A 20,820-nucleotide genomic window follows, 5' to 3' on the forward strand; every position below is an offset into this window, starting at 1 on the left:
AAAAAACAAAAAAAAACAAAACAAAAAAAAAAACAGCTTTGAAGTGGGGCCGTGAATTTATCTAATAAACTCCAGGGTGGAACCACTCTGAACATCTCTGCCTTCCCCTGAGAAGAGGCACAATCAGGACAAGGCTTAGCCAACGTCATTTCCATGTCATATGCATCAAGACACCATAGCATGGTGATCCATCCCATCTGAATCCTTAAGTGTTCAAAAAAAGTGGGTGGCAAGACCTTATGTGATGATTTAGCTTGAGATCATAGCATCCCTCTATCATCATGGGACTCAGTAAATGTTTCTCCAATGAACAACTGCCTAGACACTGTCCCCAGGAGCTGGCTTCCAAAACCCACCCAACCTGCAGCCACAGCTGTTCGTATTCTGGCTCCGCAGCGACAACTGTTCATAGACATAGAAAGACTGGCCTGGCATCCAAAGGGTGCAGTGAGGAAACCCTGACCAAGGGCCACCCCAGAGATCCCTGCACAGGGACTCAGCCACCCAGAAGTAGGATGACTTTCTCAGTTACACATTCCTAAAAGCAGCAAGTCACGGAACTTCCACCCCAATGGGGGCCTGCCTGAACGGTGTGGGGCACCCAGAGGCCTCTCATCTGAGGACAGCGATTTTGCAGACATCCACACCAACACCACCCACAGCTGCTGATTGTTTATTGCACGAGAAACTGGCAATACCAAGGCAAGGGGGTTAGGTATCACAAAACCATCTGTCAACCAACCCAGAGCTACCAAAGGACATTCTACATGACACCTCGGTTACATACATGTATGTACACACGCGCACACACACATGAACACACTCTGAACACCCATGAGTCTCAGGTTTCCAGACCCCACACAGCAGCTGGTACCCCAACCCCCCAGTAGTGTGGAACATTGCAGGGAAGCACAGTAAATGACTCGAGGAAAAGAAAAAAGGTTGAGCTCCAGTGAGCTGAGCCACTCGAATCAGCAAACGCAACACAGTGGACACAGGCTCTCCCTCCCTCTGTGGCCCGGGGGTGGGGAGGAGTGGGGGGAAGGAAGGACCAGGATCTGGGGATGTGACACTGCCCTACGGAGGTCAGTGGGCCTGCCTGGGGTCCTAGGAGGCTCAAGCTAGTCTGCAGTCGGTGCTCAGGGCTAGAGCAACCCCTCCAGCATCCCAGAGGAGCATGTTCTGCTTGCCGATCGCCGCACGCCACGGAATGCCCATGTCGGAGGCTGGTGGGAACTCCGTTCTGCTGGTCTCCAAGACCGTCACCTTCCGTGTCCAGATAAAGCCGCCCTTCCAGGCAGGATGGACATGCCCTAGGGTGGCTGGAACACACTGAATTCTCAACAGGAGACTAACGGACCTGCCTGAAGCCTTAAGGGCCACTGGAGAGTGACAGGGTCACCCACCCCCACATGCTCCATCACTTGGGGCTGCCTGGAAACTACATCTAGCAACGGGAGTTCTCCATCAAAGGCGGCCAGGTTGGGTGACACCTGGGACCCTCCCCCCTCCCCTCTGTCAAGGCTTGGAGACTGGGCCACTGGGAGGCTGGGCTGCAGGGCAAAGCCCGCCTGGGCTCCCAGAACTGCTAAGCAGGTTCCTAAGAGGAGCAGCTGTTGGGGAAGTCCTTGGACCACTGGTGCCAGATCCCTCAAGGTCCCAGCGACACCTGGCATACCAGCTCCTGGACACAAAGGGATAGCAGCACACCGACATCAAAACACAAAGTCACCCTACACACAGAATGCTTCGAGTTGATGTGAAAGGGCAAAGAAAGTCTGAGGGGGTTTGTTGTTTCCAAGCCGCTGCCACCCTAGCAGCTGGTACAACACTTTATTTGCAGGAAAGGACAAAGGGTCCCGCACTGAGTGCAGAGATGGGCCTCGCCGCTCAGCCTCGGGGGCTGGATCCCCCTGGGACAGGGAGCGGCCGCCCAGACCCAGTGCTCTCTCCGGGTCCTGGAAGACGTCCTCTCCCTCAGACCTCCACCGTATACAGATCACTGGAAAAGTTCTATCAAAAACAGAACGTCCTTGACTGGCAAAGACCCTGGGCCTTCTGGGCCCAGAAGAGCCAGCCCAAGTGGGTGGCCGGGCTCCCTGCTGCCTCACTAGCACACGAGAACCAGGCCTCCTGCAGCAGCCCCTCGGCACAGGGCACCCCCTCACATTCTCATGCTGCCTACGGCTGGTCTGGTCTCGGGACAGAAGGGAGAAGAGCTGACTGCGAGGGTCAGGCCTCCAGACTCTGCAGTGGGTGACGGGACCAAAGGTGACATGGGGGCTTTATTCCAGACTGCCACCGGTGGGGGGGTGGGGGGGGCGGACAGGCCTCCTGAGGTCAGGCTCTGCTACCACCAGCCCGAGGACAGTGTGGTCCCACGCACGGCTGCCACCTGGGGCGGTGGGGGGAGCCTCCCGGGAGCTCTGTGGCCACCGGCCTCTCGGGCAGGAAGAACTCATGACTACATGTGCGCCGGGGGGTGTGGGAAGGGGCAGCCTCAGTTACTCCTGTCCAAAGCCCTCAGTCTCCTCGATGGCGTACAGCAACTTCTCTCGCAGCTGTTCATAGCTCTTGTACGGTGGGAGATCCAGACGGTTGAAACTGTTGAGAGAGGGAAGCAGGACAGTCAGCCCAGGGAGGTCAGGGCTCCCAGCCTGGCTGCCGTGCGGGGAGGGCTCAGAGTCATTCACGTGACTGTGGCTTGACCACAGTGCCAAGGGGCTAGACGGCGGAGTGGAGCCCTTGAGGGCCCTGTTACCAAGGGCCCTGTTACGTGAGGCCTTAATGCTTCCTGTCCCTGGACCTCGGGTAGTCAGGAGGCAGGGCAGGGCAGTAGGAGAAAGGGGGAGGCAGCCCTCTGTTACCGGAACAGAAACGGAATATTTAATAGCTGGGAAGGCCACGAGGGGGAGAGCGAGCAACTGCTGCCCCAACTCCCAAAAAGCCCTGGGGCGCCTCTTCTCCAACCCCAGGAGGTTGCCAGAGTCCCTGAGGCCACCCCACCCCGCCAGGCTCGTCAGGGGGCTGTGAGGTTCTGGCCACCTCCCACAAACACCAAAATGCTCACCACGTGTGGCTCCGGGGCAGCCAGGTTTCCTTGCCAACCTTGTCGATGCAAAACTTCTGTGGTCCATTGCTCCCTGTTATCCAAAGAGAAGCTCTTCATATACAAAGGACGGCCCCTTCGTAGGGCAGGGCCCCGGCTCCACCCACAGGAACCTCAGGCCTCACCTACTGACTCACCCCAGCCGCTGCCCTCAGGCCCACCCTAGGGCACCAGCAAGGCAAGGGAAGACCTACCAATGAGCTCAGCAAAGCCGCCAACGGGCAGGCGGCAAGTCCCAGTGACGAACTGCAGCAGCCGGATCCTCTTCTCGTTGTCCATCTCCTTTACCACCTAGAACTCCGCCAGTCAGAGCAGAGCCAGGCGACCCACTTGACCCCAAACCTCGCCCTAACCTGTGACTCCCGTCAGCCAGGACCCCACTTTGGGACTGAGAACACAAAGCCCGGGTTGGGGTCAGGGGCTACAGCCACCAGCCTTGGAAACCCCAAAGCTGCTCCGTCTGAGAGGCTGAATTTGTAGGACATTCCCACCAGCCCATGGGACATCTCTGGGGCTCCGGGGCACCCCGAGCCAGGTATTCTTTTCCCAGCCAAGTTCTGCTTTTAAACATGTAGTAAGGATGGAAGTGATTGCTTAATGGGTATGGAGTTTCTTTTCGGGGAGAGATGTAATGTTCTGGAATTAGATGGTGGTAATGAAAGACCAATGTGAAAGACCAATGAACCGTAATACCTTAAAATGCTTCACATTGTGAATCTTATGGGATGGGAATTTTGCCTTTAAAAAGAGATTTTTATATACCTTCTCTTTCTCACGTATGCTATACTTCATAAGGGCAACGACAAGATCTCACATTTGGAAGAATCAATTCATTATGTCCAGGACTCCAAGCTCATTCAGTTTCTCTGGAGACCAGCACGTGCTGTCCTGTCCCCCCCACCCCCGGGCTGGCAGGAAACCACACTGCCTGGTGCTTTCCTTCCCGCACACATCGGCTGACCACTAACACGTCCTGTCAGGTGCACTGGCCACAACCCAGCTGCAACAGCTCTGTTCACCCCAAGGCTGGGTTCCTCTTCTCCTCCCACCAATGGAGGAAAGTGCCAAAGATGAGGGAGGTGACCCCCCAACATGTGTCCAGGAGCCTGGGATCTAATCAGGCCTCTTTCCTGTGGCTGACCACTAAAATATCCCTTCCAAGACCCTTAGCCCAACTCGGCTGGGACGGGTCCCAGGACCTACCTGCCAGAACCACTGGATCTGCTTGCTGTTCTTGGTGTAGTGCCGATAAATAGTGTTCTTTTGCCAGTCGCTCATGTCTATCTCCTGCATGCCGCACAGCATCAGCTGCAGGGGGACAGGTGTCAGCAGCCCCGGGCCCACCCCCTCCCCACAGGCGCACAGCGCCTCACCCACTCACCAGCAGGTGGAATCACCCTAAACATTTTCATCTATTTCTGCTGGCAGTGGGAGTAATATGGGTGATAGGAGTCTTGAGCATGGACCCCCTCAAAACCGGGACCAGGGGAGGAACAGGTGTGAGAGATCAAATCACAACTATCCGCCCTGCCACCTCCATCCAGAGGGAAGGTGAAGTTTTACTGGCGGGTTTCTGCGGAACCACAGTTTGCCAGCAACGGGCACTACTGCCCCAGAGGCAGAGGCTCAGGGTCCTGGGGACCTCGGGTCTCACCTCCAGCTCTTTCTCATCAAAGTAGCGCAACCACTCCAGGGGGGCCACCTCGTTGAAGCCATCCAGGAAGGCTTTGGTCTGCTCTTCCACGCCCCGGGTGAAACGCCAGTCGGTCAGCAGCCTAAAACCGAAGGTGCACTGTCAGGGGAGCCAAGGCCCACTGCTCAGGCACAGCTCGGGCCGGCCACCGGGCCACGGTCGCACAGCCATGAGATATTGGCCCGGAGGCCGCATGGCACGCACCCAGACCCACTCCGCATCGGCCTTGGGAGCAGCCAGGGCAGTGGGAGGCAGCTGAACCTCTGACATCCCACTGCCTCCTCCCCATCCCGCCACTGCTGACTGAACTTCACAAACGTGGAGGTCAGGAGATTAGACCGAGAGACCTGGAGAAGGCACGTGGGTGAGCTTGAGCACAGACACACATGCAAGGATGGGCTCAGACACACGGACACAGAAATCCTCTCTGCCAGAGAAAGGAAAGGGAGATATCGAAGCTTCCTGCCTCTTCAAAGCCCTGCAGTCTTGAAGCCTTGCACGTGGGGGAAAGAGAGCAAACGGCAGCTCTTCCGGGTGGCCAGGGGCTCCGGTCAGCGTGGGAGAGGCCGTGGGCAGCCCTCATGTGCCGATGCCACAGGGGCAGCAGCCGTGCCCCTGGTGAAATACGGGGGGCCTGGCTGGAGCACGCCCCAGGACCGAGGGTGGCTCTGCTCCCGCCCCCTGGCCCCCGGGACGCTCACATGATGTACTCTTCCTTGTTCTCCTCTGTCACTCGGATGCTTTCCCCGCCTTCCTTCAGCTCGTGGGTTGTCACCTTGCCCAGGATCTCCATGTCCTGGATGAAGTAGAGCTCCAGACCACACTCTTCCAGGTTGTTCTCTCTGGGGGCACGAGAGACCGAAAGGGAAAACGTCTACCTTAGAAGGGTCTCCCCTCATCCCACTCTGTCAGGTGCATCAGCGCTCAGAGGATGCCAGGACCCGCAGCCTGAATCCAGACAGTGGCCTGGGACCTCCCCCTGAGTCACGGGGAGAATTCTGGAGCTGTCCCACAGGGAAACCGAGGAGCTGCGTATCTCCACCAGCACTTACACAGCTGGTATGCGCTCAGGGCCACTCCAGCAGAGAAAACACAGGCCAGCGATGCCTCCTCCCCAATGCCTCCTCCCCAACCAGAGACCCCTGTCCTCCCAGCATGGCGCGGGGGAGAGGACTCACTTGATCCAGACAATAGAGTTGTAGAATTCAGGGTCGATTGATTCCAGGTCCTTCAGGGTTGGTCTCTTGTTGAGCATTCGCTTATAGAATGGGAGGGTGAAGCCTGTGTCGATGAACTTTCCATGGTACAGAGCCTGCGGAGGAAGAGGCACGCCAAAGGTGTTTGGTCTTCTTAGGACACTGCCCAGGCAGGCTCTTGGATGTTCCACGCCAAAGCCCAACTACCTACCCCTTCTCCCCAGGAGCAACCGTGACCTTGGGACAGACTCTCATCACACCTGCAGACAACAGGGGCAAGCAGAGCCAGCCCACTTAGGAACCCACTGCCTGCCCGGCACGCTTGCCCGCCAGCTCCCTGTTCCAGCAGAGATGTGCCCCATACTCACAGGCAGCACAACCCCAGGTGGCAGCCCTGACTCACTGACTCTCAGAGCTGGGCGGCAGAGGCAGCCAAAAATAATGCAGACGCTGTCGACGGCAGGAGCTGGCGGGCCAGTGGTGAGTAATAGTCTAGGGTTTTACTGGTCTGTCCTGTCGGCCGCCTGGCCAGGCGGGTCTCTAGACCCGGGAAGAATGTGCCCACTTCCTGAGCCTAGCACCTTGGCCAAGAACTTCCAGACAAGGGGAAGAGACATATTTAGTCACGGCTCTTGAGTTCTCGCGGACAGAGCATTCAGGAAGTCAGGGAGAAGCAAAGGAAAGTCAGCAACGCAACATCTCAAACCACCAAATATGGCAGAAGGACTGCGGCTCCCATGGGCTTCCCTCCCTCAATCCTGGTTCTCTGCCCTCCCGAGACACTCGACAGGATGCACGAGCATGACACCCCCCCCATTCATGCCGCGTTCCTACTGCTAGATAAACATGGGGTCCATGACTCCCCTCTCCCCACTCTTCACCCACTCCCTGGTGATGCCTCCTACATCCTGACCAGCTGGTCTACTAGGGCTCTGTTCTAAGCTAGTGTTGATCCCAGATCCCCTTCCAGAAGGCCTGAGTGTCTCAGCCAGACATCCCCACTCGCTCGAGGGCTGTGACAAGCGGTGGTACCCCGCCCGGCATCTCCCCTCCCGGCCGCAAGTAAGACCGCAAGTGGGCAGTGTTTGTCACCAAGCCCCTTGGCAGGCTGCACACTCAAAGTTAAGTGACGTCCACGGCCCAGGAACCCTGGGCTATCGCTCAACAAGCCCTACACAAACCCACACAAGAAAACCCTCTCAAAGCCCCTGAGGGTGCCACTGAGAGAGCTCCGAACTATCTCCAGAACACTCTCCAGCTCTTTGCATTTCTCGTTAGGTGTTGTATGAGGAGGAGCGTAGGGCTCGGGGGTGGGGCACGCACGGCAGGTTGCTGTGGGTACACCTGGCCTCCTGGGCTGCCACCTGCTTTAGCGATCTCACAGCAATGCAACTTACCATAGCGATGAATCGGCCAATGAAGCGGAAGTAGGTGAGGTGGTCGGGGTTGATGGAGGAGGCAGGGTTGATCTGCAGGCAGTAATTGTTCTTCCCGGCATATTCAAATAAACAATACATGGGGTTGAGCACCTCATGAGACAGGAGGAAAAACCACTCCCTGTGAGAAAGGAGAGACAAAGACAAGAGTAATGGATCCCGTCCTGCATACCTGCACTGGAGAGGGGACTCTCTTCTGCTGTCCTGTCGGGGCCAGTCTGGAGACATGAGGTCCTGGGAGTCAAGCCCCACTAGGATAAACACCTGGTATAACTTGTATTAACAGCTGCTCAGGAGCGGGGGTGAACCAGGATGACAACTGCACTTGTGGACAGAGCTCAGGAAAGCCTGCGTGCATGTCTCTGGGCTCCCAGGTGATGCATTCCAGGACTTTACATCCGGTATCCAGTGTGGCGGATGGCAAAGGAGCTTTATGTACCCTGAGGCCACCATGCACAGTTGTGTCGGCTGTGCACTGTACAAGAGCACTGTGTTAAAGTATCATAGATTTGCACATTGATCACAACAAATTTCCTGCATATAGCAGTCAAGCTGTGTGTTGTTTTTTTTTCTGATAAAACCAAAATATCATGACCATTTCCCAACATGGAAGTGTCTTGAGAAAGGGCATCTCTTCCTAAATCTTGCAAAGGTGCTATAGAAAACAGCCACCTTGTTTCCATCCTAAGTAGGCAGCGTGATATGAATACACAGTAACATAGTCCTAGGTCCTAAGGCATGAAAACTCTGTGATCCATGCTGCCTCTAGATTACGAACCTCACCCCCAGTAGCTATACAAAAGGCATTTCACTTCCCTTGCTCTTTGCCCTCCCCTCACCCCAGACCCCATCACCATACCCTTTCCCACACTTCCACGCATTTGTCTGAACCAACACCCATGCCTTGGCATCTCTCTGTGGCCTAGGTACAAGCCTCAAGCCAGAATTCTGGATCCTTTCGGGCTTGAGCTACACCAGCAGGGGGACATCCCAAGGGGGCCAGTCCCTGGCTGCTTGTGGCCGGGCAGACGAGGAGTCCTTCGATGCAGAGGGTGCCTCGGTATCCTGTCCGTGGTTCTACCCTGTGGTAGAACAGCATGACGTAACCTACCATAGGGTAAAACCACTGGCAGGACACAGAGAGACAGACACACACGGGGTGGGAGCCACACCACCAAGCAGAGCCTGGAGAGAAGGTCACCACAGAAAAAGAGCAAGTGATCCACAGGGGCCGACACAGAGGGCAGCGCCACCAGCAAACAGAGGACCAGAAACAAGTGAACCCAACACCGAGAGAGAAGATGTCCCCACACCACGAGAGGTCAGTGAGCTGAGCAGTCACCACAGGCCAAGATGCTCCTTCTCCCTGCCGGGGGCCTTCAGTCCCCTGATCCAAGGCAGCGTTTTATCAGAGGGTCTGTTAACTTTTGCAGGTAGACTGGGGTGAGGGCAAGACAATGCTTTAGGCTCTCGTTATGGGTACATCAGTCATTTTAATTTTATTGGCCCTATGGCATGTGATGCGGACCTGAGCAGTGATCAAGACCCCCTGGATTGTGACACAACTTACACCTGTCAGGCACACAGGGGCGCACCAGATTGAACCTGTCCCAGCTGCCTCGAGATGCCCGGGGTCGAGTTTAACAGAAACCACGTGACAGTGACACCAATATTTAACCACTGCCCACCGGTGCAGCCTGACTGATTCAGGTACAGAAATAGTGAGAGAATGTCTTAAGATCTCCCCTCGGAAGCTCACAGCCTCCCCCCGAGACCAGTAACTAAAGGGTTGCTACCTCGCCCAGAAGGCAACCCTGGGACCCTGCTCCTGCACCCACGTGTACCCACCACAAGCCCTACGGCCTGGGAAAACAGCGCGGCACAGCCTTCCAGGGGCGCTGAGCTCACCTGGCGATGCCTCCATAGTCCAGGCCCTCCTCGCCACGCATGATGATGTACAGCCGGCGGCGCAGGTCGTAAGGCTTCATGTTCATGATCTGAGGAGACAGAGCGTCATGGCCAGCCTGCCACTCTTGCTTCGGTAGCAGGCTGGGGGCAAGGGCCAGGGAATTCTATGTCCTGCCCTTCAGCAGAGACTGGTCACCCAGGCCCACACCCTGGAAACTCAACCATGTGGGCTTAACAGGCCACGTGATAGAAGATGAAGTGGTGTGAGGAGGCCTTCTGCTTGTTGGTCTTAGACACCAGGATTATCCTCTAACCTGTTGGAAAGAATCCTCGAAAAGCGTCTGCCTGGAAACGCTGATCTTCACGTGGCTAGGGAGGGCATTTGACTGAAAAACAAAGAAAGAAAAGGAAAACAGACGCTGAATCAGGAAATCAGGGGTCACTAAGCAGTCAGGCCTCCCGTCTGTACCAACAGGCTTCCTCATCTCCTGGGGCCAGTGGCAGAGGGCCTGGGACCCCAGGAGCTGGCTTCCTGGAGACGATGTCAGATAAGTGCTGGGGGCAGGACAAGTAACTGGCCCCCATCTCAGACGCAGGCATTCGAACACCCCTGCTAGGCTGGGAAATCATGCTGAGGCAACTCAAGTGACCCCAGCGTCTGGGGGAGGTCCTGTCCCAGAACTCACGTGGCAGAGGAAACGGAACTGGTGATACTTCCACCGAAAACTTCGGTCGTAGGCACCAGGGGAACCTTGCTTCGTCCTGGGAAGAGCAAAGATATTCTAGAATCCAGGTGATTTCTCAAAAATTAGCAACATATCTTGTTAGCCCTGAGGAAAGCTGATGCCATGTTAAAGACGAGAAAGGCAAGGCACTGAGGAAAGGAAACAACTGCCATTTCGGCAGGCAGATTTGAGGAGAAAAAGAAAAACCGGAAATGAAGCCAGAGCTCTTGCTTTTAGAGAAAGCCCACTAGGCGTTATCCCGAATAAACAGGAGAGCCCCTTCCACTCCCCCTCCTCCCGCCACCCCCCTCTAACGTGACACCAAAGTCGGCCACCAGGGGGCAGTAGGAAGAGCAAGACAAGGATAAATGTGGACCGTGGATGATCGGACGCTAATACCGCCTGCGGGCAGTTCTTACCCGGACTCAAACCCTGGGCGAGGATCCTTAAAGGTGGTGGTGCGGGTATTGTGGTCTACGAAATAGCGTACGCCTTCACTGGTGTACTTCATCTCCCACCCGGGGGGCAAAGCTGGCTCCTGGATCATCCTAGAAGCACGGGTAGAGCGGAGCTAAGAGTCCACCTCGCCTTCTGCGTCTCTGTGCCTAGGAGGCTGGTACAGCTTTCACCCAGGCCCTGCACAGTCCTTGAGGGGGGGCCCTGAGGAAAGGCACCCAGTACTACCCAAGTCATGAGGGCAGCTCTGTAGTGGAGAGAGGTCGTTTACTAGCCCAAGCTCAAAGAACCAGCCCTGGGTGGACGACTGTGGCCTAAGTGGCTACCAGCAATCCTGAGACACCACATGCCCCTATCCTAGAGCAGCTTCCGGAGGGAAGGGGTGGAAAGGTTCCCTTAAATCTTTCAAAATCACACTATCAGCAGCCTGCACGACTGGCACGCAGACTAGCAACACCTGCCAGTCAGGCCACTCTCTATCCATCGGGAAAGTCCATTTAAGGAGCCACTTTCAAGTCTCATTATGTGGACACTAAACGGTAAGGGTCTTGGGGCGCTTGTGGGTGGCTTAAAAATCCCAGAATATTGGCCAGAGAAGGCCAACGCAGTCCGGGGTACTTGGCCAACACCGGAGCTGCACGGGGCCAACCCGGCCTACATCCTTACCCCTGGGTCCGTGGGTCCTCCCACTGGGTAGTGCGTGTGTTATGGTTCACGTAATACACCCGTCCATTGTCCTGTCTCTTCTCTGCCATGGGAGAAAAAAGAAAAGAGGACAATTGGCTTGAAACACCTCGAGGCCAGGCCCACTGCCCTCTGGCTCCCACCTCCTGAGTGCCAGGTCTCAGTTTCTGCCCCTGTTCCCAACCTGTTAGAGAAGTTGAACTGATGAAAGCCTGTCTCATGCACATCTGTCACTGGTAAAAAGGACAAAGAATCTTTCCCTACTGGGGAGTGGGGGAAGGATAAACACATTTCCAACTAGAGATCCAGAACTGTCTTTGGTCAGTTGATTCGTTGGAGGGAAGGGGGCAGTGTGGCAACAGGACGGAGGGGAGAGCCCAGCTGAAACCAGAGGCATAATTGCATCCAGCTGTGTGCAAAGTGGAGGCACGGCCAACCTCCCCTCAACCCTGGTCCCCACCCCAGTCCCTCATGGGTTGCTCTCCAGTCATGCAACTGCTCCATCTGAACCGGGTCATTGTGGGGTGGCTACATTCTCCTCCGTATCTTTTTAATCAGCGCTCTGTCCCAGAGGGCCTACCTACCCTCCACCTTCTCTCCTTCCCCCTGCATGAAGGCAAAGCTTTGTTCTAAAACTCTCACATCCCAGTAGAACCGTTATGTTGCATGTGTGCAATGAATGCCCAGGGTTGGGGCACTTACGATGCTACCTTCTCCTTCCACTAAGTATGTGCTTCGAGCCGGGACAGTGTTTAGGGGTGCTCAGGCATCCTGTCTCTGTCCTCTGGACAATCTTTACTCTCTCCCCTCTCCTGGGGCATGGGTGCTCATAGGTGGAAGTCTGGGCAGACCAACTCTAGCTGGTGATTCCAGGCTTTGGGAGGCGTTGAGAGGCACGCCCCATCAGCTCCAAGCAGATGACAGGCAACAGGCAAGACTAGGGAGGGGCAAGGCTGCAAACGCAAGAGAGGTCACCTTTCCTACGAAGTTCCTGAGCCTTCAAACCTGTTTCTGTCCCCTAAACGAATGATGCTAATGGCCCTCCCTCTTTTACAATGACAGGGGGAAATTAAAGAAATAAAAATAATTAGTTCCAGAAGCTACAGGGAAACCAAAAGCTAAAAAAGGCACAGAAGCAAGGTGCCCACTCCCCTTCCCTCAAGCATCAGGCTGCAATGTTCCCAGTGTCAACCCAGGATCCTGGCGTCTCTCTGCCTTACGTGGTATCCAGGACTGGACAAATTTTTAAAATACACACAAAAGGAAAGAAAGAAAAGAAGATGCCCAAGATTATTACAGAGCTACCGTCACCTCAGAACAGCTTATGGGACTGTCCCACAGAAGGCAGGCTACCTGAGAAGGTTCTGAGGAAAAGGAGAAGCTGCTCCCATCCCAGAAGCTTCTGCTTTGAACTAGATCCTCTGTGTCTGCCCTGCCAAGAGCCAAAGCCAAGGCTAATCATCAGGCTGGGGGATCTGTCCAGCCGGGCCCGGGGCCTGTGCACTCACGGCTGCCGGGGCACCTCCTGGGACTGTCTCACTGCATACAAGTGCAGTCTGGGAGCTGGGGAAGTCCTGAGGGGAGCGCCTAGCTTGCCTCCTCTAGGAGGAAACACACTTGGAAGCATTCAGTGACGTGTCCAGGGGCAGGGCAGCTGAAGAGCTGTGGATCTAAATCCTAGGTGTCCGAACCCCTGGGTGCAGGTGACCCAGGGGGCTCCTCCTGCAGGAACAGAAAGGGACCTAGGACAGAGAGCAGGAGAGTATGGGAGATTTGATCGCAGGCTCCCACTAAAAACAATTCTTGCTTGGCTCTGCTGCTCTTTCTGTTCTTTCTTAAGTCTCCTTGGGAAGGTGGCCCAGTCCCAGCCCTGAAAAAGCCAACACAAGGCCCAAAGGATCTGATTTGGAAGATTCCCTGGCCCTCAGCCACATGGTCCTTTTTCTCAGTTTCATACCAGTATAATCTTGTGTGTTTTCCTGATCATATGTAAACACCGTTGACTCGGACCACGGCTCCTCCTCCCATCTCAGACATCTCACACTTGGCTTCTGGGAGCACTTTTCGAAGCGCTAGAGCTGCTCTTACTTGGTGACCATCAGGTAGCAGAACTGGTACAGAAATCAATCATTTGACTCTGTGGATGCAGGAACAATTCTGGGTCCCTGGCTCCAGGTCATAGTGTCTACTGGCTGCCAAACAACATCACAGATTCTCATTTAATCTGATGCACTTTCCCCTGCCTAGCCAGGGATCCTGTGTTCGACTCATTACATTTGACTGGATGCTGATTCCTGAGACACCAGGGACCGTGCATCAGTCCAAAGAGGCAGGTGGATGATCTGTGTCCGTACGGGATTCCCTAGCTGAAAATCCAGAACTGTCTGGAAGCCTCACTAACTGACACGTGCCCCCGGAAGGTCCACGAAGTCCTCCCAATGCTCTGAAATGCAGTGGTAATTCACTAAGTGACACTTGTGGGACCAAGGGGGGGCGGTGATGCAACCTGGTAAATTACTACCAGGGAGTGGTGTGTCTACACCAGGGGGTTCCAGCTCAACAGCCATACTTTTCCAGTTCATGCTCATCTTATCATTCTCCACTTCTGTGTTTTTATTGGGGAGCATGCCCCCGCCCAATTTAATACCCCTTGTAAACACCACCAAAATAGCATTTATTGTCTTCTACTGGCCTAACCAATACATTAAACCCAACACATGCTGATTCCTTCTAAATCTGCCCTCTTCCACCCCCAGGGACCCTTGCTATACTGAACAAAACCGTGACCCGGCTCAGGGCTACAGAATGCACTGCGTCTCACCATCTCTCATGACCCCTTTCTGCATGGCCGCTCTTTCCCAGAATAGCCACAAAGCCCCTAACCTCTCCCAAGTCATGGATGTCCATCTCTCTAACTCATTATTGGCAAATCACACCCAGGACTGGAAATTCTCCAATGACAAGCAGAACCCAGCATGGTGCTATTAACCAGCCATGATGCACTTTCACAGTTGCCACCTGGCGCTCAACTCTCTCATCTGCTTCCCTCTGGCCTGTTTCACAGCTGGGTCACAGATAAAAAGGTAGCTTTTCTTTAGTCAAAATTAGGCTGAAGTCCTCCAACATCTCAGCTGCAAAGAAAGGTTTGGTAAGGCGGCTCCTTCCAATCACACAGCCACAGACCTAAAACCAGTGCGCCAGGGAGTAAGCCAGCGCCAAAACGTCTTGGCCAATGACAGGATGGAGGGTTGGGGAGATGGTTCAGAATCAGGACCAAAACCTAACAGTCCCACGGGCTGCTCGGGGGACTCTGTCTGCAGGGTCACGCTCCTTCAGCCATGGCAGGTGAACGCTATGAGGGTGCAGGGGATCTCAGCGCGTTCCCAGCCTTCCAGCCCCGTCATGGAAGCGCTCAGGCCGGGCATCCCCAGAGAGCACGCTCGAGAGAGGCCCAGGCCACGTGAAGACGATGCTCAGGGGGGGGAGAGAGCCCAGCGGAGCCTCAGCCTCAGCCGGTGGCTGAGTCCTCAGGAGTTCGGTACTTACCCCAGCCGGGAGGGAGGGGGCCCAGCGGGTCATGGTCAGTCGAAGCACTTGAAGACTAAACACAAGAAAACACAGCAGAACACAGAAGTTAAAAAAAGCCGCTGGTTAAAAATAAACCGATCGATAAAAATAAAAATGCCAAGGCCTCATTTCCACATTTGAGCACTTTTGTACAGGCTTCAGTGGGGCCTTAGGTGACATCTGCTCCTCTCGAGAGTTTTTCTCAAAAAAGAAAAACTGAACAAGGACCCCCCATGCGGAGGGCCTCGACAGGTTCTGGAGAGGGTGGAGCGAGGGGGAGGAAGCCGGGGAGGAAGGTGGCCCGGGGCTGTGGAGGCAGAGCCGGCCCAGGCGGGCGGCAGGCCTGGAGCGGGCGGCCCGCAAGCTCGGCCAGCGCCTCTGCTCGGCTCCTGCTCCCGGCGTCCAGGGCGACTGAAATCACCACCACCTCCAACTTTCTCCAAGAACCACACACGGGAGGGGAAAAAATATCGCAGGCCTTTCCAATGAAATCATTCCCACAAGCCCTGCCCACGCCCAGAGCTTCCTGGCTGGGGGCTGGGCCCTCCTCCCGCCACCTCCTCCTGGGTGCGCTGGGAGAGGGAGCAGCGGCCGGGTGTGCAAAACCAGCCCAGACTGAGGGCACATTCATGCCCCAGGCCCCTCACCTCCCCCAGGAATGTTTTGCTTCCCTTCACAAAGCACCTTTCTTCTCCTCCGGCCTGAACCTGAAGTTGCTCAGTGTTCGGTGTGTGCCTGTCTGGGGAGGTGGGGCTGGGGGCGAGGTGGCGAGAGAGCAGGAGAGAGGAGCAAGAAGGGGGGAGCAAGGAGGGGGAGCGGACGCCAGGCCGTCAGGGTCACTGTTTACATTCAACACCCCCCAGCCTAATTCTGCCTGAGATCCCTGGGGCAGGGCTGCAGTGGACCGAGAGCGCTCATATCCTGCGGGGAAGGGGGGTGCTGTCAAAAACTCTTCATAGTTAAATAAAACAAGTATTGTTCTGCGCTTGCTTGCTTGGTTTTTTTCTTTTCTTTTCTTTGCTGAAGCCTTTTTATTTCACTTAACTAAAACTTAATCGTTGCATGAAGGGATCAAGTTCTCAATGCTGCCCGGCCGGCTCTGTCTGGGGGCGACGCAGCCACCGCACACCGGGCAGGAGGATGAATGGAGCTCAGTCTCGGCTTGAGAAAACATTGGTGGAGCTCAACTGCCAACGGGCCTGGGCCTCCCCCAAGCCTCGCAGCCGGCCCTCCGCCCCGGCTGAAAGGACAGAGGAACTTTCTTTCCAAGGTGGCAGCACAAGCAACTCTTCCAAAGCAAGTCCCAACAAAGATGTTTAAGTCTTGAAACCAGAGGTTCCTTGATGGGACAGGGCCCCCTTTCAGCAAAGGGCCTCCTGCCCAGGGGTGTGGGAAGTTGGGCTGTCGCTTGATACGGGGGCGCCGTTATCGCTATCCTGGAGGACGTGCTCAGACTTGCATCCCGATCCAGGTCTGATGGTTACTGACAGAGATCTAAATGTGACATCTCCCAGAGGTCACTTTGGTGAGAGTGCGGGCTGGGGGGGGGGGGGAGCATCTCATAAAACCCAAGTTCCTCCAACTGCCTTAACACAGAAGGGCAGTAGCTCTGCGCGCACTCGGCAACAGAAGGAAAGGCACTAACTTGTGAAATACGCGTGCATTTCAGATAATGAAGCCAAATAGAACTCAGTGGGTAATGAGCTGTAGCAAAAGGGAAGAAGTACAGGAAAGGACATTTTAAAGAAGTAAAAGAAGGATCCAGAACAAAACTGTTTGCTGCTTCAAGCCTTTTTCGGAATGAGGGGATAATCCCCAAAGCACCGAGGGGCTCCAGTGGGAAGTCAGGTCCCAACTGTTACCAACTGGGTTTCAGGGGACACTCATCTTGTGCGTAATTCTCACGTCAACAGATCAAACAGTCTTTACTTACAGCCTCCGTGACATACATTGAACTAGACACCAAATATATTTATTGAATATATTGAATATTTCCTTTTCCAATGCCACGGCACCTCCAGGCACATGACCTGAAGAACAGCCAATCAGATGCTCCCACTCCGAACTTGCGGGGACCCGCAGGAAAGCAGGAGGTCTCCTGGAAAGGACTCGCTGCTGCAGTGCAGTCCACAGTCCGCGGGAGCCACAGCCGTTCAATGGCAGCACAACAGGGCGATGTCCTGCACAAACTATGCCTTTGCCTTGCCTACTCCCGGTTTTTGCCAGAGCTTGGTTCTCCACCATTTGGTTAATCCTATTAACCACCCCATTCCCATTTGGTAAATTCCTTTTCTGCTTAAGTGTAACCAAGTGGATTTCTATTATTCATCAAAATCAACTAGGACTTGTATACAAAGCACGGGGAGGAGAATAAAAAAATTATCAACTCTTCTCTTTTTTTTTAATAGGCTCCACACCCAGCGTGGAGCCCAACAGGGGGCTTGAACTCACAACCCTGTGATCAAGGCCTGAGCTGAGGTCCAGTTGGATGCTTAACTGATTGAGCCACCCATGGACCCCAACCTTTTTCTTAATCTTTGCCTTTTTTTTCCTTTGTTTTTTTTTCTTTGCCATTTTAAAACTTCATACAGTATTGGCTCTCTTTAGTTATACTGTTGTGTTTTTTTTTTTTTTTAAATTTCTTTGGCATTGTTCTCTTCTCATCCTATCAGATCCACACCCCTCAAAACCTGTGAAAAGGGGACAGAAGAGGAAGCAAGAGGGAAGGGTGAGTGACCAGGGATTGATCAGCATGAACCACGCATGAGCAGGAGTCAATGAAAGCTGACACTCATTACAATCTTACCACTTGCAGTTAAAGCAAAGCATGTAACTATTTTGGACATTTTTTTCCCTAATGTACATAGTACAGCTTGAAAAATAAGAAAAGGAAGTGGACAGAAAGAAGCCAAAGAGAAACAAAACATAAGAGCTCCACATCATGGCCTGAAAACCAAAACCCCACATCTCCAGTAGGTCAACCAACTGCCACTTCTCTTCTCCCACAAGTGTTGCTTGGAGCACAGCCAGAAAAGCACAGAGAAAGGAGCATGGAGGGATGACGGTCCCAAGAACGATCCTGAGATCTGCAGGTGACTCTAAGTGACAAGACAGTTTCCTTTACGTGTAGGAACAGAAAGTAACACAGTTGAATCATTTTCCTGGTAAATGTCCCTGGGTTGGGACATCTGAGGTGCAGGCCGTGAGCCAGGCAGCTCACGTTGAGTTCAATTCCCTCAGGCACTAAGCCCTAAGTTCCAGTAATATTTTAAGATACAAACTCAGAAATAAAGAATGTCTAGCAAATACAGCCGAGGGCAAGAAAGGCTCTGGGAAGGGCAGAAAGGTTACTGTATAGAAGGCAGGCTCCTTTTTTTAAGAATCCATCCCGTGGGTGCAGAACAAAACCCAGGTGTTTGAGAGTTTAAGCCAAGGGGCTCTCTGCAGAGTAGCAAACGAGTTTCCAGTCTGTTTCTGGATAATGCAACTTGGCATCCACACATTAGGAACCATAGAATGATCTTTTTCAGGGCACTGGCTACCTCCTTTAGTTATTAAGGGAGGACCAAAGCCGGGGTAATGCCACAGAAACAGCAGTAGGTCCAGTGCACGCGATGGGGTGGGCAGCCCCGCTGGACCGCAGCAGGATCACACAAGAGAGGGCACAGCGAAACTGCGAGGGCAAAACACAAGTGTGTGCGTGATGGTCTCAAGAAACAAAGGCACACTGGGGCATCAGGAAAGGGAAGCAGATCAGAAATAAGGGAGCAATAAGAGAAAGTGAAAAACGTGTGTGATGAGGCAAATGGCAGGAAGGAACTGTGGGAGACTGCCATGTGGGCCCCCTTGACTTCCATCTTGAACTGCATATTGTGTTCTCTCTAGAGTAAGTGAAGAAGAACGAGGTCTTGGTTTCAGCCCGGCAGGAGGAGGAGGAGGGGAAGCCGCTGGTACAGTATCAGCTCTTAAGTCTTCCGAGTCAAACCCTGGGCCAAGGCCAAACCCCAAAATAACTGTATGAAAGCAACTCTTCTTACTTGTAACCAGGACATGGCACCGTAGCAAACGAGGGGCAAAGCAAATCCAAGAGAGAGGGAAATCAACAGAGCGACATTGAAAGCCGACCCAAAAAAGATTCCTAACACGTTTTTCAATATGAATCTTGTTTCACAGCGAAAAGGGAACAATCACCTCCATCCAGAACCCTCCTGAACCCCCGGCCAAGCTGAGAAAACCAGTTTAGAGTACTCAAAAAAATATTCTTCCTTCTAAGGGACCCTCCAAGGTGAAGTCCTACCTTGGCATGCCTGGAATGACGCTGCTAAAGTGACAGAGGCGGGCAAAAGAAATGGATATTCCAAAACACCAAGTGGATGTGACCTCAAGAACCTTCCCACTCACACACCAAACATCTCAGTCAACCAACAAACATACTTGGTGCCTTGTAGAGAAAAAAAGATTCCTTTAAGAGATTTTTCTTTTTTTAATTAGAGAAGCTGAGTAAGCAGGGAGAAAAAAATCATTGTGAGACTCCTAAAATGTGTCCTTGTCTCTAAGTCAAAGGATAGAGATTCTCAAACCTTCCTAGTTTTACAGCCATGGTCACCCAGGTAAAGTTCTTCAGGGCCTAGCTCTGGAAGGACAATTTCTAAAATGCAGGGAATTATCAGATCCCATCCAATTTTGAAACATGCCAAGCATGTTTGAAAGGGGCTGTGGCATAAGAACATAGGCTGTGCTGCAGTGGGCAGATCCCCCAGGACATGGATTATAGACCGGCGTCACAGCTGACCTAGAGACAAACTAATGTGATAAACATCGTGCTTTCTGTTCATACTAAGGAAACTAAGGTTAACTCGTTATAGGATGAGCATCAGCCCCCACAGACAGGGGAGGAGACAGGCCAGCCCAGGGGAATGGCACTACGCCTCATGGGTTGATGGTGTAGCTCCCTCCTGCTTTGGGTTAGCAGAGGATAAGCTGCAAAGACAAAGTTGATAATGAATGCTGCTTAGTTCAACAGAATTAAAGATTTTCTGAGCCTGTAACTTGGAAAAGTATATAATTTAGAAATGGGTTGTGGGGTGAGAGTTCATTTCAAATAGAAACAATGTTAACTAAACACAGTGATTAAATGTAGTTCAGCTCAAAAAGTTTCCGGCCTCTAATCCACCACCTTTTGTAGACATTCTCGTGCAAATCCCAAGCTTCATGTTCAAGGTGCCCTGAGAATATGCAGAGTTCCAGTTTGGGAACCCTCTCTGTCTCTGCAAAAGAAGCTGTGCGGCGGGGTTCCCCCAGCCACCAGGTCACTGGTGGAGGCTCTAATGAGATGGTTCCTGAAGGGACACAGGACAGGAGACCATTAGAAAGTTCATTTGGGACCATCGCACTCTGAATTCTCGAGTAGGATATTTATTTATTTATTCAAATATTGTATGTATGTATTTATTTATTTATTTATTTATTCACTCATTCATTCGAGAGAACATGAGTAGAAAGGAAGGGCAGAGAGAAAGGGACAAGCAGGCTTCCCGCTTAGCAGAGAGCTGAAAGCAGGACTCACTCCCAGGTACCTCGGGATCATGACCTGAGCCCAAGGCCGATGCTTAACCTACTGAGCCACCTAGTTACCCTAGAGTAGGAAATTTTTTTTTTAATTTTTATTTATTTATGATAGCCACACAGGGAGAGAGAGAGAGAGAGGCAGAGACATAGGCAGAGGGAGAAGCAGGCTCCGTGCACTGGGAGCCCGATGTGGGATTTGATCCCAGGTCTCCAGGATCGCGCCCTGGGCCAAAGGCAGGCGCTAAACCGCTGCGCCACCCAGGGATCCCTAGAGTAGCAAATTTAAATACTGTTCTGTAGGTAAGGACCACAGAAGGTTTTGACACAGTGATTAAAATGGCAGTGATAAATGTAGAGTAAAGCCTTTCCTCCTTAAACTCTTCACAATGATTTTTAACAAGCGACAGTGACATTTGAAGACTACTCTGCTAGGAACAGGCAGGCAGTAAGATTGAAGGAGAGAGCAAGGCCAACAGAG

The 20,820-nt window shown here is 53.4% G+C and overlaps 1 protein-coding gene across 3 annotated transcripts in view; it reads right to left on the reverse strand.

Moving 5' to 3' along the window:
- Window positions 1–660: 660 nt before the first annotated feature.
- WWP2 (WW domain containing E3 ubiquitin protein ligase 2) overlaps window positions 661–20,820 on the reverse strand; it is a 143,062-nt gene continuing 122,902 nt past the window's right edge. For all 3 annotated transcript variants that reach the window (XM_041770956.1, XM_041770958.1, XM_041770957.1), the window contains 14 exons: window positions 14,754–14,808; window positions 11,190–11,271; window positions 10,487–10,615; window positions 10,029–10,104; window positions 9,657–9,728; window positions 9,343–9,431; window positions 7,396–7,555; window positions 5,981–6,114; window positions 5,504–5,644; window positions 4,764–4,884; window positions 4,313–4,417; window positions 3,304–3,400; window positions 3,071–3,143; window positions 661–2,604 (listed from right to left, as the gene is read on the reverse strand). In XM_041770956.1, coding sequence (XP_041626890.1) covers window positions 2,505–2,604; window positions 3,071–3,143; window positions 3,304–3,400; window positions 4,313–4,417; window positions 4,764–4,884; window positions 5,504–5,644; window positions 5,981–6,114; window positions 7,396–7,555; window positions 9,343–9,431; window positions 9,657–9,728; window positions 10,029–10,104; window positions 10,487–10,615; window positions 11,190–11,271; window positions 14,754–14,808 — 1,434 coding nt within the window. In that variant the 3' untranslated portion in view covers window positions 661–2,504. The remainder of the gene's footprint in view (window positions 2,605–3,070; window positions 3,144–3,303; window positions 3,401–4,312; window positions 4,418–4,763; window positions 4,885–5,503; window positions 5,645–5,980; window positions 6,115–7,395; window positions 7,556–9,342; window positions 9,432–9,656; window positions 9,729–10,028; window positions 10,105–10,486; window positions 10,616–11,189; window positions 11,272–14,753; window positions 14,809–20,820) is intronic.

Source organism: Vulpes lagopus, chromosome 10 (assembly GCF_018345385.1).
Source record: "Vulpes lagopus strain Blue_001 chromosome 10, ASM1834538v1, whole genome shotgun sequence".
Taxonomy (NCBI): Eukaryota; Metazoa; Chordata; class Mammalia; order Carnivora; family Canidae; genus Vulpes; species Vulpes lagopus.